The sequence below is a fragment of the Cervus elaphus genome, chromosome 28 (assembly GCF_910594005.1).
Source record: "Cervus elaphus chromosome 28, mCerEla1.1, whole genome shotgun sequence".
Taxonomy (NCBI): Eukaryota; Metazoa; Chordata; class Mammalia; order Artiodactyla; family Cervidae; genus Cervus; species Cervus elaphus.
This window is the reverse complement of record NC_057842.1, coordinates 4,236,290-4,256,417: the sequence shown is the minus strand read 5'-3', so window position 1 is coordinate 4,256,417 and position 20,128 is coordinate 4,236,290. Positions and strand designations below refer to the sequence as shown.

Below are 20,128 nucleotides of genomic sequence, written 5' to 3'. Positions count from 1 at the left end.
CAGGACAAGTTACCAGTGAGAAAGACGGCTGCATGAGACTGAGCTCAGAGAAAAGGTTTAGATGGATACAAGTTTTCAAGGAGCTGTGATGTGGTTTTTGAGTCCATAGAGCTTGATAAGGGATCACCAATAGAAAGAAAAAACAGGGAGGAACGAGGAAAGCACTGAGGAATTATAAAATTTAGAAGACAGAGGCACATGAAGCTAGAGATAGAATGGGAAGTCAGAAGAAATGGCTGAGATGTCCTTCAGTGAGGGAACAGCTAAGGAAATCAACCTATATCCATCCTGTAAGATATTGTGTGTGTGTGTGTACTCAGTCATGTCTGCCTCTTTGCGAGCCTATGAACTACAGCCCACCAGGCTCCTCTGTTAATGGAATTTTCCAGGCAAGAATACTGAAGCAGATTGCCATTTCTTTCTCCAAGGAATATTCAGGATGCAGCAATTGAACCCACATTTCTTGTATCTCCTGCGTTGGCAGGTGGATTCTTTACCACTAGCACCGCCTGGGAAACCCCTATAAAATAGTATGCCCACACAAATATAGTCAATTAATCTTTGACAGAAGAGTAAAAGGAATACAATGGAATAAAAGATAGTCTTTCAAATAATGGTGCTGAAAAAACTAGATGTGTATATGCAAAAAAAAAAAAAAAAAAGTCTACACAGACATTATCCTCTTCTCAAAAATTAACTCAAAATGGAATGCAGAGCTAAATATAAAAAGCAAAACTGTAAAACTCCTATTAGATATGACAAAAATCTAAATAACCTTGAGTTTGGTAATGACTTTAGATACAACACCACAGGCAGGATTCATGAGAGAAAAGAATTAAGCTGGACTTCATTAAAAACTTCTGCACTGCAAAGGACGCTTTCAAAACAATGAGAAGACAAGCCACAAGACTGTGGAGAAAATACTTGCAAAAAGATGTCTGAGAGAGGACTGTTATACAAAATATGCAAAGAACTTGTAAAACTCACCTACAAGAAAATGAAAAGCCCAATTTAAAAATGGGCAAAGGATGTGAACATAAGCTTCACTAAAGAAGACAGAGAGATGGAAAATAAGCATATGAAAATTATCCGCATCGTATGTCATTAAGGAACTGCAAATTACACCAAATTCTGGCAGAGGTGTAAAACAACAGGAACGATCATTCACTGCTATCGGGAATGCAAAATGCTACAGCTACTCTGGAAGACAGTGGGCGATTCTTACAAACCTAATCATGCTCTTATGATGATCCAGCAATAACACTCCTTAGTATTTAACCAAATGAGTTAAAAACTTGTGTATACACACACACACACACACATACAAATCTGTGCACACACATTTCTAAAAACTTCATTCAAAACTGCCCAAACTTGGAAGTAGTTAGGATGTCCTTAAGCCAGTAAATGGATAAATAAGCTGTGATTCATCCAGATAATTATATATTATTCATTGCTGAAATTGAACTATCAAGTCATGAACATATGGAGGAACCATAAATACCTATTACTAACCATTCAAGTATGACCTGAATCAAATCACTTACTATAGACTATAGAGTGGAAGTGAGAAATAGATTTAAGGAACTAGATCTGATAGACAGAGTGCCTGAGGAACTATGGACGGAGGTTCATGACACTGTACAGGAGACAGGAATCAAGACCATCCCCAAGAAAAAAAATGCAAAAAAGAAAAATGGCTGCCCGAGGAGGCTTTACAAATAGCTGTGAAAAGAAGGGAAGTGAAAAGCAAAGGAGAAAAAAGGAAATATATACCCATTTGAATGCAGAGTTTTGAAGAATAGCAAGGAGAGATAAGAAAGACTTCCTCAGCAATCAATGCAAAGAAACAGGAAAACAATAGAATGGGAAAGCCTAGAGAGCTCTTCAAGATAATTAGAGATACTAAGGGACATTCCATGCAAAGATGGGCTCAATAAAGGACAGAAATGGTAGGGACCTAACAGAAGCAGAAGATATTAAGAAGAGGTGGCAAGAATACACAGAAGAACTGTACAAAAAAGATCTTCACAACCGGGTGTGATCACTCACCTACAGCCAGACATCCTGGAATGTGAAGTCAAGTGGGCCTTAGGAAGCATCACTATGAACAAAGCTAGTGGAGGTGATGGAATTCCAGTTGAGCTTTTTCAAATCCTAAACGATGATGCTGTGAAAGTGCTACAGTCAATATGCCAGCAAATTTGGAAAACTCAGCAGTGGCCACAGGACTGGAAAAGGTCAGTTTTCATTCCAATCCTTAAGAAAAGTAATGCCAAAGAATGCTCAAACTACCACACAATTGCACTCATCTCACACAGTAGCAAAGTAATGTTCAAAATTCTCCAAGCCAGGCTTCAGCAATATGTGAACCGTGCAACTCCAGATGTTCAAGCTGGTTTTAGAAAAGGCAGAGGAACCAGAGATCAAATTGCCAACATCCACTGGATCATCAAAAAAGAGAGTTCCAGAAAAACATCTGTTTCTGCGTTATTGATTAGGCCAAAGCCTTTGACTGTGTGGATCACAATGAACTGTGGAAAAGTCTGCAAGAGATGGGAATACCAGACCACCTGACCTGCCTCTTGAGAAACCGGTATGCAGGTCAGGAAGCAACAGTTACAATTGGACATGGAACAACAGACTGGTTCCAAATAGGAAAAGGAGTACGTCAAGGCTGTATATTGTCACCCTGCTTATTTAACTAATATGCAGAGTGCATCATGAGAATCACTGGGCTGGAGGAAGCACAAGCCGGAATCAAGATTGCCAGGAGAAATATCAATAACCTCAGATATGCAGATGACACCACCTTTATGGCAGAAAGTGAAGAAGAACTAAAGAGCCTCTTGATGAAAGTGAGAAGAGAGTGAAAAAGTTGGCTTAAAGCTTAACATTCAGAAAATGAAGATCATGGCATCTGGTCCCATTTCTTCATGGGAAATATACGGGGAAACAGTGAAAACAGTGGCTGACTTTATTTTCCTGGGCTCCAAAATCACTGCAGATGGTGACTGCAGCCATGAAATTAAAAGAGGCTTACTCCTTGGAAGGGAAGTTATGACCAACCTAGACAGCGTATTAAAAAGCAGAGACATTACTTTGCCAACAAAGGTCCATCTAGTCAAGGCTATGGTTTTTCCACTGGTCATGTACAGATTTGAGAGTTGGATTATAAAGAAAGCTGAGTGCCGAAGAATCGATGCTTTTGAATTGTGGTGTTGGAGAAGACTCTTGAGAGTCCCGTGGACTGCAAGGAGATCAAACCAGTCAATCCTAAAGGAGATCAGCCCTGGGTATTCATTGGAAGGATTGATGCTGAAGCTGAAACTCCAATACTTTGGCCACCTGATGCCAACAGCTGAATCATTTGAAAAGACCCTGATGCTGGGAAAGATTGATGGCAGGAGGAGAAGGGGACGATGAAGGATGAGATGGATGGATGGCATCACCGACTCAATGGACATGGGTTTGGGTGGACTCTGGAAGTTCGTGATGGACAGGGAGGCCTGGCATCCTGCAGTCTATGGGGTTGCAAAGAGTTGGACATGGCTGAGGGACACAACTGAACTGAACTGAGAAAAGCAAACCTGAAAAGGCTACATACTGTGTGATTCCAATTCTATGGCATGCTGGAAAAAGCAAAACTATGAGGACAATAAAAATATCAGTAATTACCAAGAGACAAAGGAAAATAAGAAAAAGGTAAAAGGTATTAACCAAAGGAAAAATTAAAATTATTAAGAAAGAAAATATACTCTATTACATGGCTCAGCTATGAATAGTTACAATGGAAATAATGTGAAATCTGAATATGGATCTAAGTAAGCCAAAAATCACTGAGTTGACTGTGGGGAGGTGGAAAATGGAGGAAAGTTAAGTTGGCTGGTAAAGGTTAAATCCTTGTCTTCCACCCCAAGTTATCAAAAGATATTAGTTTTTTAAGTTAAAAAAAAAAAAAAAAAAGCATATACATGTCACTCACAAATATAAATATCCTAAAAAACATCTAACAGAGTTGAAAGCAGTTACCTCTGGAGAGCAGTGCTAGCACTGTTGGGTTTTGTTTATAAACCTTGTAGAATTTCTTGACCATTTTAAGCCATGTACTTATATAACTGATCAAATTTTTTAAGTTAAACTTCATTTACGTTTAACTATTCAATTCTACAGGTCTCCAAATTGAGGTTAAAACAGGCTCTGAATAATGTTATTGAAAATTTTTGTCCTGATATCTGTACCTTTAAAAGCATAACTGAGGAAGTCCATTTTGCCCAAACATCCATTACCAACATAATCGTGAACAACATTTGCACCCCCTTCCATTTAGACTGGGAGGTAGTTATCATTGCTGTTGTTACTTAACATTTTCAGTTTGGGATTTATGACAATTTTGCCACCAAAAAAACCACCTGACAACACATGACTGACAGAAAGTACTACAGGTAGAATAGGACAGTAAGGAGGAGAATAATCTTAGTAATAAGGAGCATGTGTAAAGTTGAAAAGAAAAAATCTGTAATTTAATCTATTAAATGGAGAAAAGATTTTACACACATAGGATTGATGCACATTTAACTTCCCAGTGCGATATGTCCAGATTCCAGTCTATACAAAGAAGCTAGGTGAACAGTTTATCACTGCAGAATCTGAGATTTTTTTTTTTTTTTTTACTTACTTTTGCCCCTGTACTGCAATCAGAAAGCTAGTTTAGAAAAGTTCCAGAGCCAAGTTAAGAACTTTCGTGTCATTTGATGAGATACAAATGCCCCCAAACACACTATTCCCATCAACATTACAAAGTGTGTGAGCAAAATACAATGTAAGGCAAAACTGCAGAATGTCTATGCATTGATTCAAAGGTTTTGTTTTTTAACAGAAACCACACAACTCCAACATATGCTGAAAAACTGCCTTAAATTTGCTTTAGTCCATACCATTTCATTAACTTTGGAGTTACTGAGATCACAAATGCTCTAAATACTTTTTGACAGCTGACTTTTAAAGGTACCCATTTTACACGTAAAGGCAAGAAAGTTGTTCTAGGAAGGTTATGAAGGCTTCGCCTAAACCACATACCCTTCACATTTGGCTTCTCTTTGAAGAGTCACTTCCCAAAGTGTAGTTGAAGGACCCCTGAGGACCCCTAGGTATTTTCAGGGGATCCACAAAGAGAATGATTTCTTTCTCAACAACAAATCCGTGGGAAGTCAGATTTCCTTCATATTTCAAACAAAAATGACATTACTACTAAACATTAAATGCAGAAGAGAGTCCAGCCATCTTAAGTCAGATATTAGAGATGTAAAAATATGAAAACCACCACTCCATTAACTAAATTGACTTAGCTTGAAAGTTATTTTATATAAAATGTTATTAACATAGAATGAGATTACTGTCAAACAAGTATTTATTTTTACAATTAGAGCACTCAAAGCTGGTGTTCTGGGACAACCCAGAGGGATGGGATGGGGAACTGATTCATGGCTGATTCATGTCAATGCATGGCAAAAACCACAACATTGTAAAGTAATTAGCCTCCAATATAAATTAGCCTCCAAGATAAATAATTTTTTTTAAAAAGTGCTCATGATAAAATTTTGATTTCTAATATGCTAAGTATAGACAATTCATAAAAAAAAAAAAAGCTCTTCAGAGGTCTCAATAATTGTTAAGAGTGTAAAGGGGTCTTGAAACTAGTTATCTTTGAGAACTGCTGCTTCTCACAGCTGGCATCTTACATTCAGATGCCTTCTACACCACACTGCAAGCACTGCTCACCACTGAATTCCAAGAACTGAGCAAATGCATGAAGAATAGGCACAAGACTGAAAATTGCAACCTAGAGTCTGTAGGTAAAATTCATAGGTCAAAATGGTAAAAATATTTTTTCACCTTAAAATGCAAAATTTCATGTGGTAAATTATCAACATTATAATTGTTTTTGCTATCCTAAAGTGATGACGGTGTTGAGGATGATTTCCTATGTGACATGCTTCCCCAGCACAAAATAAAAATAATTGATAAAAACCTTTCAGATAATTTTACTACAAATGGCATGATGCTTCTGTAACAAAAGTGTTGAATATAAACATGAGAACATTTTTTAAAGTAAGCTGAAATACCTTAGCCAAGAAATTGCACTTCTGGCTATTTATATAATTTTTGTGTTTCAACTCACACATTCATGTACCCTCTTGCTCTACACATGAGAATTATTGAAATTCTTTATGAAACAAATCAAAGAAATCAGGGTGTTTGGCACCTTCATAATAGCAGTAACCAATTTTACTCATGATTTGCTTTGGGAAACAAACTACTTGTTAACTGGTTAAGTCACATATAGCTGTTCTCAGTTTTTTTAACAGTGGCTGGGCATAAATCAAGTTTCGTGCATTCTAGGAGCTTGCTGATGAAGAACCAAGTCTTATTAAAGCAAATAGTTCAATGTATGAACACATCAGTTGCATTATATCCATCTCCTCAGATCCCTCTAAAACTTTAGGTCGGGTTGCCACTTACTAAAGACCACAAAGGGCAATAAACATAATCAACATCTGACTTTCATGTTATCACACATACAAAAACACGTTAATATTCAAGAAGCTTGTTACTCCATTTTCTTCTCTACTGTTTTTTTCCTTAACTTTTAAGCATTTACATGGCCTTAGATGTTTTATAATTCCAAAAGACTTGTAATTAAGATCTGGTTCACTACAATTTAAGCAAGTTAATAATGTAAATAATGGCCCTCAAAGTTGTAAATCTCAATCCCTGGAACTTGTAAATATGCTAGGTTACACAGGGAAAGGAGACTTAAGGTCACAGATGGAATTCAAGTTGCCAATCAGTGGAGCATAAAGTAGGACTGTCCTGGACTATCTCTATAGACCCACTGTGCTCACAAGGGTCATTAAAAGTGGAACAGTAAGTAAGAAGGGCCAGACATGGCAGAAAGTAAAACTCATGCTGCTGACTTGGAAGCTGGAGAGAGGGGCAATGAGGCAAGGCAGGCGGGTGGCCCACAGAAGATGGAAAATGAAAGGAAATGAGTTATTTTCAAAGCCTCCAGATAAGGAATGCACCCTCTGACACCAGAGATACCCATCAGACTTTACTTCATAGAAGTGTAAGATAAATCTGTGCGATTTCAAGCCACTAAGCTTGTAATAATTTGTCACAGCAGCAAAAGGAAACTAATAAAAGAGGACTGGCAAACGAGGATTTGAAATGAATACAAACTTTGCACACCTGTACAGAACCCACAGACTTTTGGCCATGTCTTCTTGCTCACTCTGAGGCATGGGTGGTCCACAGGTAGATAAGACGGCAGGAAAAAGGGCTGTGAAAGGCGAGTGCACTCATGAGTCCCTCTTCCTTTCTCCAGCCTCAGAGAACAACCACACCACTGGACGTTGGAGGAAAAGTAGAACTGAGCTAGGACTCCAGTTCTGACAACAGCAATATAAACTCAGGGCAGTACAGTTTCTGAGTAACAGTTTCCTCAGCTCTAAGGTAAGTCTTCATCTTGCAGGCTGACCAAGGTTCACATAAAGCACTCAGCATGAGGTCTGACCCACAGAGGGTACATGGAGGCTTTCTTACTGACACAAGGATTACAAGGAGTGGACTAGATAAGCACTGAGACATCCTCGTATTTTACTTAGCAAGTATTTAAACTATCATAAGATTCTTCTATATTTTTTAAAGCCTCAAACTGCTTTTAAAGAGCAGGCTTTTGTTAAAACAGGAGAAACAGAAAGATGACTTTCACTAGTTTGTGTAAGGATGGTTGGTAGGTGAGACAAAGCATGAGAATGGCTTTGGAGCTACTGCTCCTCACTGAAAACTTTTCTCATTTTCCATTTCTTTCCTCACAAAAGCCTCAAAATACTCAATATACCCATACTTACTCTCCACAGTAGCCAGTCCCTGGGGTTAAGAGACCTGGTTCCAGCATTCAGTAGCCCTGCAATCCCAGAGGATGGTCATTACTAACAGAGAGCTATATGAAATCTACCATGATTCTACTAGACATGAACAAAGAATTATATACATTTCCCAGCTATATGTATAAAAACTATTTGCTAAGAGTAATCAAAAACTGACTTAAAGGCTTTCCTCAGTTGGTTAACCCATTCTTCTTTACTTGTATCTTGCAGAAGAAACCTGTTGTCTGATCAGTTGGATCAGTGAAAGCACATTTACTGAGATACAAATAGTTGATTTTCTATACCTGTGGATTTTCATCTTTGAATTCAACATCAGATGGGGGAAAAAAGTTCCAGAAAATTCCAAAAACTAAAACCTGAGTTTACCGTACACTGCAAACTATTTACATAGCATTTGCCTCATATTTACAACTATTTATATAGTATTTACATTGTATTAGACTTACAAAATTTTAAGTAATCTAGATAGAGATGATTTAAAGTATGTAAGTATATAGGTTATATGCAAATTTATGCTCTTTTATATAAGGGACTTGAGCATCCATGGATTTTGGTATCGGTGGGAGTGTCCAGGAACCAGTTCCCCACTCATTACCAAGGGATGTATGTGAAATAAAAAACCTAGGGTTTCTTTGGTTTGGGGCTTTTTTTTTTTTTGGTAAAACCTTAATAACAATTTCTTCATAATGATGCAAAAGCTGACTGACCTTAGTTTTTTTAATCTGCACTGATTTGTTTTCTAACAAGCTAGTTTCCAAAAGAAAAGGTGCAAATTTTAAAAAAAAAAAAAAACAAACACTTTTATTGTTTCAGAACCTATGCTGTATGCTGTCCTTAGTCCCTCAGTTGTGTCCGACTCTTTGTGACCCCATGGACTGTAGCCCGCCAGGCTCCTCGGTCCATGGGGATTCTCCAAGCAAGAACACTAGAGTGGGTTGCCATGTCCTTCCCCAGGGGATCATCCCAACTCAGGGAATGAACCCAGGTCTCCTGCATTGCGGGCAGATTCTTTACCATCTGAGTCACCAGGGAAGCCTGTTTCAGACTCCACATGATGATAAATTTCAGAGGATAAGGAAAACAAAAAAAGGGATTTCAAGTTGCTACAAATTAGACAAAATGATTTGGTTTTGAATTTCCACTCATTTTCTCTCCAGTTAAAAACAGCAAGGCTGATTCAGTTTCAAAACCCATTATCTGTAAACTTTTTAGGAAAACAAAGTTATCTTCTTAATTTTGTGAAGTCATGTGTATTTTTCTTCACTAATACAGGTAAATAAAAATACTGGCTTTTCTTTCTCTCCTTTTGGTCTCAAGGATTAGCATCATTTGGTAGCTACTACTTTAAATTAAAGCAATCAATACAGCATTATGCAATTTAGGGTGGAAATAAATTTAGGTTTGGATTAACAATAGCCTCCCTGTGCTTTCAAGAAAAATGAGCATACAACATTATAGTTATTTACTCCCCAAACAAGCTAGGGCTAATTACACATTTTACAGAGAGATTCACATGTTTCTCTTAAATAAAAGTTCTATGGTCTTACAATTATTAGTCAGTGTATCAAATTTTTATGGTGCACCAGTTTTCAGAAACATACCTATAAATTGGATTACAGCTGCAGTTTTTCAGCAGTAGCTCTAAATTCTAGTCTTGTCAGAACTACATGATTTATCTCAATAGTCTATAATCTAAGATAAAGAAATCATTTTCCCCCTCATCTTACTCAGCCTATATGCTCTTGGTTGAGTAAGAGGAGAACAATGTCTAAAGGTATTTAAAGCCTCAAAGAAGAAACTCTTTTACTACTGAATTTCAAATCACACACACAAAATAGGTGAGAAATTCTTTTATCATATTTGGAATCAAAATATCCCTTAAAATATTTACATTTTACAGTAAAAAGGATAGCAAAACACAAGATCATGTACAAGCTTAAGTATTCAAGTTTCTGAAGAGCCAAAAAGAAAAGGAAAATAATGGACTAGCACAAAGCTGTAGCACAATAATAAACGCCATCAGTGAGTGCAGATTAAAAGCAATACATGTACTCCTTGGGCTTCCAATTCTTGGGTCAAAAACTGCCGAATGAAATGATTAATATAATCTGATTACAAAGTTGTTTGGCTTTTTGTTGCTCCTCTAGAGTTTCTTTAAAAACAGTGCAATTTAAAACAAACTTACAGAGTACACATTACTCTCAAATTAGTCATTATAGAAAGGACATTCACTAGAGGTGGTAAATATATTCCACAGTTAAGCATATTTACCAATTAAGGAATAAAACTAAAATTTCTAAGCCTTTATTGCATATTAATAAAACAAATCTTTGAATATACAGCAATGTAAATTTTTAAAAATATTAAATTCCTGTAACTAGGGCTGTTGGTATGAAGAAGGGATGATGAGCACTGGCACAGAGCACTCTGCACCAACACACACAATTTATTCTTCTGCAAACCACCAATATTAGAAACTGAAAGGACGGCACGGTCCGAGCAGGCAGTCACGCAGGTTCAGACGCGACAGGGACAGTCGCTGAGCGCCCCGCAGCCGCCTCACCTCTTGCTCCTGGCTCTCTCGGCGTGGTCCCTGTCTCTGTGATGCCGCTCCCGGTCCTTCTCGCCATCTCTGTGCTTGCTCTTCTCCCGCTCCTTCTCCGCGTCCTCGCCCTTCGGCTTGTCGGCCTTCCTGTCTGCACTCCTGCTCTCCCTGCCCGCCCTGCCGTCCGCCCCTCGCTCCCCGTGAGGCGGCCGCGCCCGCTCTTTATCCTTATGCCCCTCGTCCCTGCCCTTCCTGTCTCTGTCCTTGTCCTGGGCTCTGTCTCTGCGCCTGTGCCTTTCAGGTTCCTGCTCCCACTCCTTCTCGTGGCGCTCTCTTCTCAGGTGGTGTGAGTCACTGTAAAACCTCTGACGATCCCCCTTACCCCTGTTAAATGGTCTGTCCACTTGCTGCTGGTCTTGCCTACCCCAAGGGTCACTATGGCGCCGTTCCGGCCTCCGAATGTCTTTGACTTGGTAAAAATTCTGTGGGCCCAGATACCTTGACGCTTGTGAGAGGGGACCCATCACACGCTGCGGCTGGCCGGTCAGATGAACAACAGGTGGCCAGGGAACCAAGGGATTTGGGGCAAAGCCAAAGCCTGGAGGGGGAAGTAATGGGGGTGGCAAATGTGGCGGAAATCCAAACATGCTTTGTGGGGGGAAATTAGGAGGTCCTGGAAATGGAAACCCAGGTGGGCTAGACTTCAGATGCTGAAGGTTGGGTTGCTGCGGTCTTATGGGTGAAAAGTTTGCACCTGTTCTGGGGCTGGTGCTTCTGGAAGTGAAACTGATGCTTTTAGAAGGAAATTCGGATTGACATGTGTTTCCAGCCTCAAAATGAGATGCTGCTGCTGCTGATCCTCTTCGAAATGGGTGCACAGTTTCAATATTTTGCATTAAAATCTCCTGTAAGGGTTTTGCTTGCTCCACTTGAGAAGACTGTATGTTTTCTACCGATGGCGAGTCTTGTACAGCCCCTGAATCGTCACTCTGCTGAACACAAGAGCTTTTCTCTACAGATGGCATCTTCTCCTCCACGCTGCTCTGCTCAGTTAAGTGCGATGGGCCAGGAAGAGGCGGTTTCTCTCCATGACGGCAGCCTTCTCCTTCTCTGTTTTCCGGAGCAGTCACCTGCTGACTTCTTCCAGCTGCTTGCCGAGGATCCCTTTTCAGGTTGATAAACTGCGGGGCCCTTGTTGTGTTAGTAACAGCATTTTCACTGCAACTCACATTACCATCTACGTTTCCTCTCCCTACACTAGACCTACAGGGAGGACTAGTATTTGAAGTCCTGTTATCTTGCACATTATTCTCTTGATCTTGTAGCAGCTGTTTTTTTAACACTCTCTCTTTACTCTCCACAGTATCCTCCTGTTTTGACTGAATCGATAGATTTGTTAGGAATGCTTCTGTAGAAACGTCTGGTGGTTTACCTCTGAGACTAAGACTTGTCACAGGCCCAGCAGAAGCGGAAGAGACCCCCAGGGCGGACGCCTCTTCTCCTCCCACCACATTATCTGTCAGTTCTGAAGGGTTATCTCCTTTAACTTTCACTTCCTTCGCTTCACCATCAGTTGCTTCTCCTGTATCTATCGTCCCTGCTTTTGGATTAGCTTGCTCATTTATAAATGGAATTTCTTTAAGAGTATTTTGTTCTGTCCCTAACTGAGCTTGTTCGTATGTTTGACCAGTGGTGCCCAAAAGGCTCTGAAGAATATCATCCACAGGAAGAGGTTTATTTGCCAATTCCAGAGTAGAAGGTTGATTTTCCCAGCCAATTAAGACCCCAGGAAGGAATCTTAAAGGTTTTGGTGGTTCCTGTTTGGTGACTTCCAATAAAGGTTCAATGACTGTTGGAAAGTCTTCCTGAAGAGTCTGCTGAGGCTTATTTCTCTGTTTATGCAATACGGTTGTAAAAGAATTAAAAAAGTCATTTTCTTCCTCTGCTGCTCCCTCTGTGGAAACTTCTATCTTACTTTTTTTATCAGGCGGCAATGTTACTGGTACGCTTTCAGACATCTCAGCTGTGTGACCAGCACCACCACTGGCACTATGCTGCCGCTTCAGTTTTTGACGAATAATTAAGCCCAACAACAGATTAGGTCTATGCAATTCAAGGCCTGTACAAAATCAAAAACATCAATCAAGAGTCATTTTCAATCACTATAATAAACAGTAAAATTTTGCTTACTACAGTCTCCTAAACAAGTGCCTGTTCCTGTCTGGGCAGATTCTGAGGGCCAAGTCCCAAGAAGGAAAGCAGGCTCAGCTTTCCCACTCGGGCCGTCTCACCCCATTTCATTCATATTCTACTAATTAAACAGATACCTACCAGGTCCATCAAAGGGCACGAGAGGGTGTGGGATTTTATCCGTGGCACCCAGAGGGATGAGGTACATGTCTTTGACCTGCTTCATGTTGTTAGCGGCCACTCCATAGCGCTTCCTGCTACTGAAGTATGCAAACAGCAAAGTATAAGAAATTTGATCTTCTTCAGTCACAGGTGTGAAGCGAACCACACAAATCTCCTATTCAAGAAAATAACAAATAATAAAAATAATAACCTTAAACAGTAGCTTGGTTTTAAATACCATTCTCAATTATAATAATCTATTGAGTTTTCTGACACTTACCAAGTAATAACATGGCTTACCAACTTAAATGCAGATGTGAATACTATAAGGAAACAACTTTTAGGGAAAGATCTTTGCTGATCCACAGGTGGATCTTTTTTATCTGAAAGTGTTTCACAGAAACTCAGTCCTAAAGTAATCAATTTGTTCAAGGTGACACACTTATCAGTGGCAAAGAAGATATTTAAAGCCACATGTCTTGATATCTATACTATGTCCTGATTTCCAATGTTATAACTTCTACAGAGAGCTGTCTATATTCTCAGCACACTGCAAATTAATAGCAGCCACCACTGCCCCACTATGTACAAACACAGAGAAATGCACAAGTTCACTGATAATCCAACTTAGAGGAACTGAATCTATGAATAAAGGGGGCTGAGTGAAATGACCTCAAATACACATAGGCCATAAATTTTATAAAATCATTTGGCTTACTCAGAAACTTACTTGCTTGCCTCTGAGTTCTTGGCTTTGTTTCAGATTAAAAAAAAAAAAAGTCCCAATTTGGTGTTAATTTGGTAGAATGAAAAACAGATATTTTTTCATGAAAGTATACAATCAAGAAGTGGAGAGCCAGGTGAACCACAAAGCCTAAACTGATGCAAGACCCCAGGAGGAGAGCCAGTGAGCTGGACTAAAACTCCACCTCTTAGATCTGTCACCTCGAATGCTTTTATCTGGAGGCAACAACTGTGACAGTGTCTTGGTCAGTTCTAGATGGAGGCACACTATGCCATATTTGTGGTAATAAATACCACATCTGGGGGGCAGATGAAGAGCAATTCCTCAAATGTCCAAGAGTAATACTTCCCAACACTTTCCTGATTTCCACTATCATAAGAAAGTGAAAGCAAATAAATAAAACTTTTCTTACAGTACTTCAAAGTTTTATCTGTATTCTAACACTGTATTAGTTTAAATTCTACAATCTATATTGGGAAAAAAAAATATTTTCAGCTGAAGAAAATCCATCTTGAATTTTTACTAACCTTACTAAAGACTTCTGATCATAAGAGAAAAAAATTAATGTTCGTTTATTCAAGATATATTTTTTGAATGTCTGTAACATGCTGAGTATTAACATCCTTGGAGAGAAAAATGATTTCTTCTAATGATTAAATATTCCTGTGTAGCAGTGTTCTATGAGTTAAAGAAATGATAGAAGATACAGAGATAAAAGAAAAAGAGAAATATTGCTATAAAGGCTATTAACTATATCCCAATATCTATCCTCCTCATTTCCTACTAGAGAGCCCTCTTAACCTTCAGTTGGGCACATGGCCATCCAACAGAGATCACAATTCCCAGCCTCCTAACAGTGTATAAGCAGTTGGAGGAAGTGAAAAGAAAACCACACATTCCAGCTCTTGCTTTTAAAACAACTCAACAGCCATTTCTCTTGTTTTCCCCACTTGGAGCTGATAAATCAGCTTTGACTTTGACTGACTGCTAAGGGCCACAGTCTTAAAAACAGTAAGACAGAAGAGCCCAATCCATGAATAATCTAACAACTGCAAGACTGAACTACAGACCTACCTAATGTAACAGGAAAAGTTTATTTTTTGAGCCACTGTATTTTAGGATCTCTGTCCCAACAGCTTAGCCTGTGCCCCAACCAAAACAAATGTCTATAATCAAAGCAAGGCAACATTCCAGAATGAATCTCAATACTTATTCTATAACATTCCTTTTAAAACAATGATAGAAATCAGAGACAGCATATCAAAAGCAGGAAAAGATAAAAAACTAAAGGAATAATGGCTTTGAGCCTTAGCCAATGGCATATTATGTCAATTTAGGTCCACCCTAGGGGACCTTGCATAGAAATCTCAGTGGTTTACTTTTCAAATATTTTTACATACTGGTAGAGAGAAAAAAGTTCTCCTCACCTTGGTTCCTGAGGCTTTAATTTTTTCCACATAATCCCAAACTGTCTGAGGTGATATCCTACCACCTACTTGAATACTATCTGGTAGGTCCTGTGGTAAAAAATGAAGGTGATCAATGTATACAGTTTATCTTCATTATAATATCTATACCTCATACAAATTTAGCTCTAAGACTAATTTGAAAAAGTGACTTTAAAAAAGATTATAAAATACATCAACGAATATAAGAAAATATAGGGATAGCAGTTAGGCTTTACCTCAAATGTCAACTCCAAATGACTGAAGTGGATGCTCAAATACAATTAAGAAAGACTCTCAGGTCAAGAAAAAGAAGCAGCGCCAGCATCCCATTCTGACAACCCAGGAAGAGTACAGCAGGCTTCAGAGTATTAGGGGGTACTGTTTTCCCCATCCTTTTTTTTTTGGTCATAGTGAACTGGGGTATGCCTTAATCACTAACAGCTGGATTTCAGAAGTTATCAAGTTTAACTATACAGTATACTTTTGCACTGTATACTGTGCAAAAGAGAATAACATTGTAATAATGCAAGGTTCATTTTTTTTTTAAAGGTTCAATCTTTCTGAGAACAGAGGACTATACATAAAATCAATTATGAGGTGTGTAGTTAAGAATATTTGAAATTTTTTTTTTTTAGAATATTTGAAATTTTAATCAGTATATTTGTTTTTCAATGAAGACAGAAAAATCGTAATCAATATTAATTCAATTAAATTTAAATAATTAATTGATTTAAATAGTTTAATTGGAATTTTAGTCCAAATCAAACTAGAAATAAGTAGGAAGCAGAGGTGGAGTTCTGAGAAACAACCACATATAACCTGGCTCAGAAAAAAGAATATTTTTGTTTAAAATCAAAAGGTTTCCATAGTTTAGGACTTAATTACTCATTTCAAAGAAAAGTTATTTTCACTGTGGACTGATCTAGAAATTTAGAAGACTAATTATGCTATAAGAAAATCATAATGGGTCTATTGAATTTTTTTCTTATAAAATCAATGTGGTCTAAAATATTACTTCCCAAGCAAACTATATGCAAAAGTAACAATTAAGTTGTTTATTAATTAAAAACACAACTGGACAAATAAGCTGATAGAGATTAGATAAGCAATATTACACGGACTTAAATTAATTTCATTCTAACACAAAGAAGAGTTTATCTTAGTCTTAAAAGAAAACTGGCATATGTAAGATTTGTGTCTTATAAAATACTGAAAACTTTGCCTTTATGGTCAGCAGCCTGAGAATGGATAGAAAACTTAATGTTAAATAGCATAATAGCAAAATATAATCTCAACAAAAATAGAGTACACATATACTGATTTATTTTCCTTTTTGCATAAACACAGAAAAGTACAACTATTCAAATGATATTTAAAAAGTCGACTTTCTCATTTATCACATTACTAATATCGTATATACCATAGTACTGCTGCTGCTGCTAAGTCACTTCAGTCGTGTCCGACGCTGTGTGACCCCATAGACTGCAGCCCACCAGGCTCCCCTGTCCCTGGGATTCTCTAAGCAAGAAGTACTACAGCTGCTTATTTCCCATAAATGCTGCTTAACAGTCCTTTCCTATTGTCTCAGGTATAAAACCAACCAAGGGCACCACCGCAGCAACCATGGTCACTGATCTCAGGACTGTCAACTAGCTGGAAAGTTTCAACTAGGCAGTTGACCCTTGAACAACATGGGGATTAAAGGTGCAGTTGATCATATCAGTGTTACACATAGTCAGCCCTCTGTATTCACAGTTTCATATCTGAGGATTCAACCAACTGAAGATAATGTGGTACTGTGGTATTCACTATTGAAAAAATTCATGTATAAGTGGACCCAAGTAGTGCAAACTCATGTTACTCAAGGCTCAACTGTGGTCTTTATCTCATTCACTGAAATGGGCAGGTAAGAACCACAGTCGTGAAGTTGTGGAAATACAAGCAATGGGGGAATCAGAAGACCTGTTAACAACGAAAAGTCTTCGCAACAGACTAGCACTGGAGGCCATAAACATGTTAATCTTTCATGTAAGTCTGTATTTCAAGAAAAACTTAGATATCCATGCAAAATATCCATTAATTTTTAATTGATATAGTGAGTACATCTTGGACAGAGTACAAAGCGTGGATTTAAAACTTTCAGAGCACAATTTTCGATAGTTCTAAAACTCCATTTGTGAACTCGTAATTACATTAATTCAATGTTTAAGAGTCACTGTCAATAAATACTTTTACCAAGAACGAAAATAAATATTTTTACTATTGTATTATGCTGTTTCCTTGCCTTTTGCCTTCAAAAACATATATGCCAACTCAGGCATAGAAGAGCAGAAAAGTTCACAGTACCTCTGTCAAGTATTCAGGGGAACCAGATACTGGGTAGGCTTTGGTAACAAATTTTGCTACAGACGGCATGTTGATAAAACCTTTCCAGATGAAGTTCAATCGAGCCAGGAAGGTACACTCAACTTCAACAGTTCCAGGCATCTCTGGACTAAAAAAATGACATTAAGAAATTTTCAGCCTAAAGATCTGCTCATGATAAATGCATATTCTACTTGCTCATCAATTGTTTCTACTTTAGCATGTCAAGAAGGCCAAAGCAGGACTTCTCTGGTGGTCCAGTGGTTGGGAATCCATCTGCCAATGCAGGAGACACACATTTGATCCCTGGTCTGGGAAGACCCCACATGCCACAGAGCAGCTGAGACCATGCACCACAAACACTAAGCCAGCACCCTACAATTACTGAAGCCTGCATGCCTAGAGCCCATGCTCCCCAAAAAGAGAAGCCCCACAATGAGAAGCCCATGCATCGCAGCTAGAGAAAGCCTACATGCAGCAAGAGACCCAGCACAGCCAAAAGTAAGTAAATGAACCAAAGGCCAAAGTACGTAAAGCTATGATTAAAGAGTTTATATTTTCACTTCATGAAACATACTCATATTAACATAGTCATGTTTTACATGATTTTCTTCTAGACTGGCTTAGGTAGACTAAAATGGGGTCCAGAAAATGCAAGCAATTTTTCTTTAATGACTTATTTCTTGCCTCTTAGGACTAATATAATGAAAGATAGCTTTAAAGTCAAAGATAGCTTTAATACTCAATTCTAACTTTTAGAGTCTTTAAAAATCTCAATTAGTTGAAAATATAGGGAGGTACAGTTACCATCTCAAAAGAAAGGTTCCTTTCTTAAGAAACATGTCACTTTTCTGTTTCTGAAGACTTCCAAGTAAAATCTAGCAAAGAGGTATAAAGATTAGAATTTATAACTAAGGGAAATTACCGTGGAGCAGGAGAGAATGTTGACTTCGGAGATTCTTGTTTCTCCTCTTCAAAGAATTCAGAGGCCAAAATATTTGAGGTCGAAGACAAAGCATCTGCTATACTTTCTGCTTCATTGTCTGAATGTTTACGAGATACACCAACAACAACTTTCACTTTTTTTGGAGAAAGATCATCTACAGGTGGTGCCATTCGACCTAAAGCCAGAAAACACCAAAATAGACCATTTTTGTAAACTGAAATTTCTGTAACTTTATCCATCTTCATTTCTAGAGTTATTCACTTTCCCTGACTGCATTACTGCATAGCAGGGGTAGTTTTTAACTATCATCATTTTCACAATGATTTATGGAACTTACCTCTCTTATTGATGTGGAAAAGGAGAACATTAAACAACTCAGACAAGCTTTTGAAAAGGAAACATTATAACCATACCCTAAAACAGGTAGTCTAATACCCTAGAAAACATTTTTTAAACTAAACTACACCAAATTCCAACAGTCTTGAGAGGTAATGTGACCAAGTAAAACAAATCTGTATCCTACATCATATTACATACAACAGCAATTCATGACATATGCAAACTGCAAAGTGACTTAGTTATTTCAGTTCAGTTCAGTTGCTCAGTCATCTCCGACTCTCTGCGATCCCATGAATCGCAGCACGCCAGGCCTGCCTGTCCATCACCAACTCCCAGAGTTTACTCAAACTCATGTCCATCGAGTCGGTGATGCCATCCAGCCATCTCATCCTCTGTCATCCCTTTTTCCTCCTGTCATCAATCCCTCCCAGCATCAGGGTCTTTTCCAATGAGTCAACTCTTCGCCATCAGGTGGCCAAAGTATTGGAGTTTCAGTTTCAGCTTAAGTCCTTCCAATGAATACCCAGGACTGAGCTCCTTTGGGATAGACTGGTTGGATCTCCTTGCAGTCCAAGGGACCCTCAAGAGTCTTCTCCAACACCACAGTTCAAAACCATCAATTCTTCGGTGCTCAGCTTTCTTCACAGTCCAACTCTCACATCCATACATGACCAGTGGAAAAACCATAGCCTTGACTAGATGGACCTATGGACCTTTGTTGGCAAAGTAGTGTCTCTGCTTTTTAATATGCTGTTTAGGTTGGTCGTAACTTTCCTTCCAAGGACTAAGTGTCTTTTAATTTCATGGTTGCAGTCACCATCTGCAGTGATTTTGGAGCCCCCCAAAATAAAGTCTGACACTGTTTCCACTGTTTCACCATCTATTTCCCATGAAGTGATGGGACCAGTTATCATGATCTTAGTTTTCTGAATGTTGAGCTTTAAGCCAACTTTTTCACTCTCCTCTTTCACTTTCATCATGAGGCTTTTTAGTTCCTCTTCGCTTTCTGACATAAGGGTGATGTCATCTGCATATCTGAGGTTACTGATATTTCTCCCGGCAATCTTGATTCCAGCTTGTGCTTCTTCCAGCCCAAAGTTTCTCATGATGTACTCTGCATATAAGTTAAATAAGCAGGGTGACAATATACAGCCTTGACGTACTCCTTTTCCTATTTGGAACCAGTCTGTTGCTCCATGCCCAGTTCTAACTGTTGCTTCCTGACCTGCATATAGGTTTCTCAAGAAACATACTTTCTTGAGATAACTAAGGTAAAAACCTTAGTTCTTTTTTACAGTTTTACCTACAGAACTAGTTTTACCTACAGAACCACAAGAAAAAAATCATTCCACCTTTCTAAAAATAGGTCAAGTCTAGTAGGGTTTAACAATTGTATTGTGGGCTACCATTAAATCTGAGATATTACAATATTAAATA

At 38.5% G+C, this 20,128-nt stretch overlaps 1 protein-coding gene across 11 annotated transcripts in view; it reads right to left on the bottom strand.

Moving 5' to 3' along the window:
- The window catches only part of PHF3 (PHD finger protein 3), a 171,673-nt gene that overhangs the window by 71,187 nt on the left and 80,358 nt on the right, over window positions 1–20,128 (bottom strand). For 5 of the 11 annotated variants that reach the window (XM_043889898.1, XM_043889899.1, XM_043889900.1 and 2 more), the window contains 5 exons: window positions 18,332–18,527; window positions 17,389–17,536; window positions 15,022–15,111; window positions 12,829–13,024; window positions 9,788–12,616 (listed from right to left, as the gene is read on the bottom strand). In XM_043889898.1, the coding sequence (XP_043745833.1) occupies window positions 10,512–12,616; window positions 12,829–13,024; window positions 15,022–15,111; window positions 17,389–17,536; window positions 18,332–18,527 (2,735 nt within the window). In that variant the 3' untranslated portion in view covers window positions 9,788–10,511. Of the gene's footprint in view, window positions 1–7,251; window positions 7,409–7,913; window positions 7,970–9,787; window positions 12,617–12,828; window positions 13,025–15,021; window positions 15,112–17,388; window positions 17,537–18,331; window positions 18,528–20,128 lie in introns of those variants that run through there. The other 6 variants (XM_043889908.1, XM_043889907.1, XM_043889904.1 and 3 more) reach the window with 3 other exon arrangements.